General features: G+C 57.5%; 1 protein-coding gene across 1 annotated transcript; it reads right to left on the minus strand.

The window, feature by feature from the left end:
- Nucleotides 1-1468: 1468 nt before the first annotated feature.
- KPTN (kaptin, actin binding protein) lies at nucleotides 1469-8449 on the minus strand. The gene is given in 12 exon segments (XM_008684643.2): nucleotides 1469-1912; nucleotides 3588-3770; nucleotides 3853-3988; nucleotides 4742-4817; nucleotides 5494-5575; nucleotides 5578-5686; nucleotides 6067-6140; nucleotides 6257-6332; nucleotides 7381-7435; nucleotides 7528-7612; nucleotides 7723-7805; nucleotides 8126-8449. Coding segments are annotated over 12 exon segments (1311 nt in total). The 5' UTR covers nucleotides 8349-8449; the 3' UTR covers nucleotides 1469-1783.
- Nucleotides 8450-9252: the final 803 nt, after the last annotated feature.

Consider the following 9252-nt stretch of genomic DNA (forward strand, 5'->3'; position numbering starts at 1 on the left):
GGCCAAGCCCTGAAGATACAAAATCCTGAGCCCTGAAGTGGACACACAGGTGCACATAGATGCCCGTGAGCACACGCTTCACAGATTCACACCATCACTGACTAAACTCACCTAAGTCCCACGCTGGAGTCCCACTCCCACCCGGGACGGGACGTGATGGAGCTCTCTGCCTCAGCAGGCGGGCAGCAGGAGGGAGGCAACCCCGCCTGCGCCAACGGTCCATGCCCATCGCCAGACCAGGCCGGACACCGTTGGGCGGGCTGCCAGGAGAGCGAGGAGATTCAGCTCCCTGCAATTTCCCACGATAGGGCCCGGGGTTCTGGGAGATGACAAGGGTGGCCAAAGACTGGTGGGCTCCTGCCTCCTAAAAACCCACCTGGTGGCTTGGTCTCCACGGTCAGTGTGGGTGGTCAGACTGTTGGGTGGACTTCCTTGGTAGGAGGTAGACGGACGGCCAGAATGACTGTGGTGTCTGCTCCTCCGCCCCGGGAAGCAGGAGTCCCACCCAAACCCTGGCCCAGGGAGGAACAAGCCCACCCTCCCCACCAGCCTGTATCCTGCTCAGGAATTACTTCCCCAACCCCCCTGCCCCAGACACTATTCTTAGCTTGCGGTGGGGGAGGGGAGAGCTCTCCTGGTTCCTGCCCTCCACTGGTCCCGGGGATACAAGCCTCTGCTTCCTTCTCCCTTGCCACAAGAGGGAGCAATTTCTTCAGCCAGCCCAGCCTTGGGCCGGGGAAATCAGCCCTATCTCAGACTCCCTGGTCACTGGACCCCCTGGGCTTTTCGATCAGGTTTAACCCAGGTCCTTTCCAGCATGGCACACCCCGGGGGTCTTTCCCTCCTAGGTCTCATCTCAGTATGCCCCAACTTGAATCTAAACTCAGTTGCTTTCTGCTGGGTCGGGTCTAACCTTGGCCCTTGGCACACGGTCTAACCACAGTAATTTTTGTTGGGGGGTCCAACCTCAGCATTATTTATGGGGGGGGTCTAGCCTTAAACCCTCTGCTGCAATTTGACTGCTGCTTCCCACAGTAGTCTTTCCCACCTGTATCCTTTCCTTTCAGGCTTAATTTCTGTATTTTCCCCACTGGGGTCTAATCTCAGATGCAGAGCGCCCCCCCCGGGTCTAGCCTCAGATCCAGGGCACCCCCCCTGGGGTCTAGCCTCAGATCCAGAGTGTCCCACTGGGGTCTAACCTCAGTCCTTTACCTTGGCTTCTACAATCTCTTCCACATTGGGTTCACTTCAGCCTTTATGCCAGGTCCTCATTTCTAACCTCATTTCTGTCCTCTGAGGTCTACACTATGATCTCAGCTCAGTTCTGCTTCTAGGTCTAACCTTGGATTTTCTCTCCCCATATGCCCCTCCCTCCATTCTTCTGGGCGAATCCAGCACCCAACACCGAGCCTGGCACACAGCAGGTGTCAAACACTTGCCAGAACAAAAGAATGAAGACAAGTCAAAGTCCGCTTCCTCTGGACATATAAATAATCATTGGTTGACCAATTCTCATAGGGGGCGGAAGGTGCGGGGGTCGGGTAAGATCATCCTGTTTTCAAACGGGGACACTGAGGTACAGAGACAGGAGTGCGCCAGCCAGGGCTGCAGGGCACAATGGGGCAGACAGAGCAGGGGCTCCCAGCTCCACCATCCTGGTGGGCCTGGGGAGACCATCTCCTCCTTCAGGAGGCTTCCCCACCATGAATGGCTAGAGGCGATTACTCCAGTGAACTGCCCCTGGGCCTGGGGCGGGCAGCGGGTGGGAGCTCAGGGTGGGAGCTCAGGAGGCGGGGGTCTCAGGAGGCCCCGGACCCGCCCTGTCCCCAGGCCTCTGTGACTGATGTTTCCTCTGCTGCACTTGATGCCGAAGCCGGGTCAGGACCAGCTCCGACGCCTGGACCAGGCTGTGCTGTGGGAAACAAGACGAGGCCGGGGCTAAGACAGAGCAGGAGGGACAGTGGTTAGAGCACATGTGAGCTTGGCTGTGGCGGGAGGTCGGAGAGCAGACCAGCGTGTGGCGTGGGAATGGGTCTCTGTGATGGGGTGAAGGTTAGACCCAGGAGGACTTCAGTGAATTTCCAGTGGGAGGAACAGAGCCTAGGCCCAAATGTATGGGTGTGAGGTTAGAACTCAGAAGAGACAGGGAAGGACCGGAACATGGGAGAGACACTACACTGTACGGGAGTGAGACTGAGGTTAGACCATAGTGGGGGAGACAAAGGTGAGACCTTGACAACAAAGGATAGGCCAATAAGGCAGAGGAGGAACCAATCAAAGTGAAAAAGAGAGGAATATGGCACATGAGGGACAGAGTGAGACCCTGGTTGGAGGGTCTAAGGCTAGACCCAACAGAAGAGACAGAAGACATTACAGTGATGTGGCTTGAATGAGGCAGGAGGGGTGAGGGGATGGTTTGGCCACAGTAAAGGGAAATCCTTTGTTCCACAGTCGGACCCCAGCCTCTTCCACTGGGATGTAACCTATGTCCTTTCTGTTTAGGGTCTAACCTCAGACCTCTCCACTGGGGTCCAGCCTTTCTCCTTTCTGCTGAGGTCTAACCTTGACCATTCCATTGAGGAACGGACTGTAGGAAAAGACCCAAGCAAAGACTGCAGAGAAGGCAGTACCATTAGCTTCTGAGAGAAAGAACCCAGGCTAGACCATACAGAAAGGGTCTTGGAGGCAGACCAGAGGCAAGGAGAAGGCAAACAATACGCTAGGAAACAGAGGGAGACCACAGCCTGAGAGGTGGTGGTTGGGCCACAGGGAGAAAGTCAGAGGTTAGACTATATTAGTGGCAATGGAGGGTTCCAGGTTAGACCTTGGACCATTGGAACGGTTGGCTACTAGACCCTAACAGGGGTATGGCAGTTAGACTGCTATGGGGAGGGGAGGGTGGTCAAAGTATAGCAGAAGGCTGGACGACAGACCCCACAGCTCAAGGGCCGGGCCACAACAGAAAGTTCAGAGGTTAGGCCAAAGCGGAAAGGTTCAAGGTTAGTTAGATGCTAGTAGAAAGCCGGAGACTGGTTGCGGGAGGGCTAGAGGTTAGACTACAGGGGAGGGTAAGTCCCCGCCTGCTGTGGAGGGCAGAGGTTAGACCGCAGTGGACGGACCGAGGTTAGGTCATTCGGGGGTGGGGGTGGGGGGAGAGGGCAGATCTGGGCTAAACTACAGCGAAGGGAGAGAATCAGACAAAGCGCGAGGAACCGAGGACTGAGGTTAGGGAGGCTGAGGGTGGGCAGGGGCTGACTGATGTCCCGTCGGCATCCCCTTTGCCAGGACGGTGCCCTCCCGACCAGCGGCCCCCCTCTCCGGGAACCGTCCTTGGCCAACAGGAAGCACCCCCCAGAAACAGTTACTCCTTCCTCTGGGAGTGCCTGTAGCCCACGGTCCCCTTGTGGAAGGTGGGCTCAGGCTTGCAGAGCTCCCGTGGGGTCAGGCCCCTGAATCCACGTCCTCATGGGGCTTCTCCCCTGTCCCCTTCCATGTTTCTGGGGAGAGCGTGCCCTCGACAGAGGTGTGCCAAAACCCCCCGCTTAGGCTCTGCTTCAGGGGGAACCCAACCCTGGAAGCCCGGCTACCTGCAGGATGTGAACGCCCTTCAGGGAGACCACAGCGAGCTCCCGCAGCCCGTCTCCGGTCAGGTCGACATGCGCCATGGCCAGCAATGGGCTGGAGAAGCCTCGTTGCCACAGCAGGCGGAATCCGCGCTCGGCCTCAGGGAGCCCCGACTCTGGGCCCAAGTACTTGTAACAGAGCAGTTCCTGCGGGGGCGGGGGGAGCGGAGCGCAAGGAGCGAGGATCACACGGGCACGCGGGGCGGCGGTCCCATCCCCCAGGTCCCACCTGCCCGTAAGTGGCCACCAGGACTTCAGGCCGCCCATCCAGATCCACATCGGTGACCAGGCCGCAGAGGACGCTGTCAAACTGGTCGCTGCCAGGCAGGAGAAGCTGGTCCTCGAGGCCCCGGCTCAGCAGGTCCCTGAGGGTCCCCGAATGCGGTGGGGAGACTGAGGTCATACCACAGCGCCCACCACCCTTGGCGGCAGACCTGGGCTCGGTGCCCACACCGCTCCCTGTCTCAGGTCTGGGCCATGCTGCTCCTCCTGACCCCCGGACTCCCTCATCTCCGACCTGGACATCGTCACATCACCAGGGGGAACCCAAACCGCTCCCTCCCAGATTGTCAACCTGCTATTCCCCAGTAGGGACACCCACGTTGTCCCCTGGAGGCCGGACCATCTCACCCCCACGTGGAGGCCCCCTTTGTTCCTTTTGGTGACACCTCTGCCTCCAGTCTGGACGAGCACACGGCCTCCGTGGGGCCATGGGGGCTTGATCCCAGCCTGGCCACCTTCGCTGCCCACCAGGGGACCCACAGCTGGGTTGCTCTGGCTCCCGAGAGCAGACTGGGACATTTTCAGAAATTTTGCGAGCTGGCTGACATCATGTTGGTGGCTCGAAATTCACCACGGCGGGAGCAGGTACGCCCCAGAAATCGGCCAACACCACGAATCAGGGCTTTCTTACGCGCCGAGCAAGTTGATAAGCATTTGTCAACATGCTTGTCCGGGGGGAGGGCGGGCAACTCGGTTCCCACCCCAAGGCATCAAGGTAGCCCCGACAAGTTCCAGACCCAAACATTCGCACTCCCCCCCCGCCAGGGCACGACCACCTTGACCTGCCCAGCCCTGAACGACCTCCCCCAAGGGGACTTCATGCTGAGGCCCCTCACCGATACACCACGGCTGGCTCCAACATGCTGGCCACGAGCACGCTATAATCCTCCCGCTGTGGTCGGTCCCTGGTCTCTGGAGAAGGGACACGAATGGGGCGGGGCCTAAGGGGACAGGCTCCAGGCTCCTCCTCACACCCCCAGCTCCATGAGAGGAGCTGTGCTAGGGAGGGACGCTTTGAGGTTAGACCAAAAGAGGACGAGGTTAGATCACAAGAGGACGAGTGAGGGGAGACGCCAGAAGGAGGAGCAGGTGGGAGGCCAGAGCGGGAGGGGGAGGAGTGAAGACCAACCAGAGGGGCAGAAGGCAGCCTGCAGAGGTCAGGCAAAGGAAACAGCAAGGGAAGGCCAGGGCACAGCAAGAGTGACAGCGACATGTCAGGGGCGAGGGGAGCCCGAGCAGGAGGAGGAGGGTAGCGTGGAGTCCCCAGTGGGGGGGTGAGGGGGAGCTCAGGGTTAGATCGCAGCAACAGACAGAGTGAAGAGGCCAGAGGGGGGATCAGAGGAAGTCACAGTGTGCAGACTGATGGTTAGACCACCAAGGCAAAGGCCGAAGTTCAACTCCAGGGAGGGTCTAAGATTAGACTACGGGGGCAGGTCGCTGAAGTGAAACCTGAGAGCACAGAGGGCAGGGAGGAGGCCTGGGAGGGATGGGGGGTGCCGAGGGGCTGGCCACTTTGGGACAGGGGCATGAATCCGGTGTGGGGAGCTGAGCTTGCAGAGTCGCCCCCCAGCCCAGGCCCGGCGCTCACCCTCAGGGGCCGAGAGGCTGAACACGATCACTCGGGAGATGGGGCCGTCCTGCAGGATTGTCCATGTCTGCAGGACCTCTGTGGGGAGGTTCGCTGGTCCACGTGGGCAACTCGGACATAACCACTCTGACAGCCAAGGGCGGAGAGTCGCCGGGACGTGCCGGGGAGGTTGTGGACATCAAGCCAGAGGACGCTGGTGGGTGGGTGGGGGACAGTGGAGCTGGAGGGCGTCACCAGGTCCTGGCCCCATATTCAGCCTTTCCAGGGGCATCTGCCCCCTTCCTGTAGCTCTGGGACCCCGCTGGAGAGTCTGATTTCTCTGAGGTTACCCCTACCGCCGCCCTCTTTCTCTGATTTCCCTGAGTCTGTTTCATGCTTTCTCTGCGATCACCACTGTTGACCAGCTTCTCCGAAGTCACATCCGTGGCCTGAGTTTTCTGAACGCCCCTCCCCTGCCCAGTTTCTCTGAGGTCATCTGCATTCCCGCTGTCCCTGAGGGTTTTCCCACCACCTGATTTCTCTGAGGCCACCTGCCCCGGTCCCCACGGGCCTCTTTCCAGTGGGCTCTCTTACCTACTGGTCAGGTTCGTGAGCTCTGGGAAGAGGTTTTCCACTGGCTGTTCTTCAAACTGATGGAGCCCCTCGTTCTGGGGGAACCAAGACCACCCCCCCCCACGTGGGAGTCAGTGACCAGCTTCACACCCAGCACCAGCCTATGGTGACCCGGGCAGGGCCATGCCCACCGCGCCTCCCTCTGCCTTACCTCCTTGTACAGGTGAATGGCCGGGTCATTCCCACTCAGGAGAAACACTGTCTCCAGTTGATTCCCGACCTGGACCCTAAAAGCAGAGAAATCTAGAGCCCAAGTGTGGCAGAGTCCATGTGTAGAACTGTCCAACCTCAGAATCGCAGAAACCTTCTGTTTCCAGGGCTCTCACCTGCTAGAATCCTCATTCTGGGTGTGGATTCAGGCACGGAACATGGGGCTGTAGGGTTCTAGAATACTAGAACCTCTTTAGTCTAGAACTCCGGTGTTCCAGAAGTTCTGTTTTCCATCTCCTTTGAAATACTCGAAGTTCTAAAAATTGCCACCATGGACATTCGGACTCAGAAAATAGCAGAACATCCAAATCCTAGAATCCAGAACATCAGCTTCTAGAATTCTCACCTGCTAGACCAGAGGCTGACAAACTATGACCTACAGACCAAATCCGACTTAGCCTCTATTGCTGTAGAAAAAGTTTTACAGAAACACGGTTACAACAATTATTTACTAGTGTCAATGGCCATCTTCTTGCTCCAGTGGCAGACTTGAGTGGTTATAACAGAGAGGGTTTGGCCCTTAACAGAAAAACTTGGCCAATCACTGTGCTGGACCACTGGTGTCCTAGAATGGAACTCAGAGCTCTAAAGTGGAATTTTCGTACTTTGGGATTCTAGAAACCTCACCTTCTAGATGGTCTGTCTAGATGGTATTCTGTCTCCTTGAAATAGGAGAACACGGAATAGGAGAATGACTTTATCACTACGGAATCTCAGAATTACCAAACGGCAGAACTGTTAAATCTTGGCATCTCAGAGCTTATGACCCTAGAAAACTTAGCATCTCTGGATCTTGCAGGCTCCAAATCCAGAAGCCCAGAACCTACGAGTTCTAGATGTCTAGAACACAGGTGCTCAATCAGCCCTCGGATGACCTAGTTCAGGGCCGAGGCTGGTCCATAGCCACTTTAAAAGCACAATGCTCTAAAAAACAAAACTAGAGCCTGACGCTCTATGGGCAGGTTTGCGGCCTCGTTTGCTAGAGCTTCCCTAGGACACACACGTGTGTGCACATACGCGCACACACACACACACTCGGTTGTATTACCCCTGCAGCTTACGTACTCCGCATGGCACAGCTGGAAAGGCGTGAACTGCAGCTCCAGGTTCAGGCAGCTCTCTGTGAGGGGAGCACATGCAGATGGGACTGGGGACCCGACAGGTGCCCCCTCCCATCTTTCCCAACCCTCCTTCCCTCGAGGCCACACTTACGGGCAATGGAGTCAAGGTTGTACTCAGAGCCTGGCTCGTAGTCGCAGTAAATGTTAAGGAAGGGGCTGCCCTTGTCCCCTGAATCCTGGGGTAGGAAACTGGCCTCAGGGGCGAGTAGGGGCAGTGAGAGCGATTTGGGTCAGACACAGTTGGATCGCAAGGAAGGAATGGGTAGGTGGAGGAGGGCCTGGATACCTTGATGAACGTGATCCCCACCACCAGGCCCCGCTTTGGGGGTGACTTGTTGAAGGTGTCAATGGAGACAATCTCTGCGTCCACTGGGAGGGGACAAAGTTCACGTCAGGCAGACTCCTGACCCCTATATCCCCCATCACGGTGACCCCTGACCTCTAGGGCTCACTAATCTCTGGCAGTTACCATCATCTCTGGGTCCGTGTGAATCCCGATCATCATAACCGTGGTAGGAGGGATCCTAACCTCCGGGTCTGAGGAATCCTGAACCCTACCCGCTGACACCGATGCCTCCTGATTATCAGCCTTGATCCCTTTCAGTCACCGTGATTCCATTCTCATCACGGTGCTCAGAAGCCTTCTCAACACCAAGTTCGAGGCCCCCCAACCCCATGGCGCCACGCACCGGGAATGTAGTTGAACTGCAGCTCCTTGGCCACGGGCCGGATTTTCTGTCGGAGGTCTTGGTAGCGGAAGCCCAGCACCTTGCCTTTAAGGGTGGCGGCCAGCAGCTCCCCGCGCCCGCCGGCGCCGCCCGCCAGCCCGTACACATTGCTCTGCGACGAGAAGCGCGTGAAGCTATCCTCGCGCAGCGGGCAAGGCCCTGCGGCCACGACCGCCTCCCCCATCACGCCCCTCAACCACTCATCCCCGGCAGCGCCCGCCGTGCCCCACCCCACCCACCGCTCCCGAAGCGACCTGAACCGCCGGGTGCCCGCACGCCGCGCAGACTGGTGACGTAAGAGGCTGCCGTCGCTGCCCTTTACCAAGATGGCCACCCGCCGGGCCGCCCGGGCTTCCTATAAGGCTGCCCCATCGCGCGTGCGCGCTCCTCGCCGCTCCTTTTCAGAGTCAGGGAGTGGGTTGCCCCAGGCCGGTTGTGGTCTGAACTGGGGAGGTGGTGGGACTCGCTGCGGGCTGTGTGGAAGTAGAGCAATAATCCTAAAACTCAGTAGCCCTTACGTGCCAGAACTGTTCTAAGCGCTTTCCATCTATCGATTTATTTCAAAGTCACAAGTAGGCTGAGGTAGGTACTGTGTTTTATGCAAGAGTCGGGGCACAGGAGGTAGTTTGTCCGCGATCGCACAGCTGGTAAGCAGCCGTCGTGGAATCCAAACAAGAGAGCTCCCCAGGTTGTTATTTTAATCACCTTACCTTTAAAATGGTGGAATGCATTCCTACCCATGGAAAAAGGATCTGTCTGTCCTGGCAAATAACCACCTCCTTCACTGAATACCTACTTTGTGCCAGTCATGTTGGCCCTGATTACCTCTGAATCCTGACAACCACCCAGCTGTTGTTACTCTGCATTCATTTACTCAGCATGTATTGAGCACTTACTGTGTGCCAGGTCATCCTTTACACATCAGTCTCAACGAACCCTTCCAACTCTGCAAAGGAGTTTATTATCCCAAAGTACAGAGGATGAAATTGTGGCTCTGATATGACTGGACGTTAACCTGGCGTTTCTGACTCTGGGGTCTTCAGGGGTTCATACGTGTGTGTGTGTGTGTGTGTGTGTGTGTGTGTGTT

The sequence above is a fragment of the Ursus maritimus genome, unplaced genomic scaffold (assembly GCF_017311325.1).
Source record: "Ursus maritimus isolate PB19 unplaced genomic scaffold, ASM1731132v1 scaffold_19, whole genome shotgun sequence".
NCBI classification, from domain to species: Eukaryota; Metazoa; Chordata; class Mammalia; order Carnivora; family Ursidae; genus Ursus; species Ursus maritimus.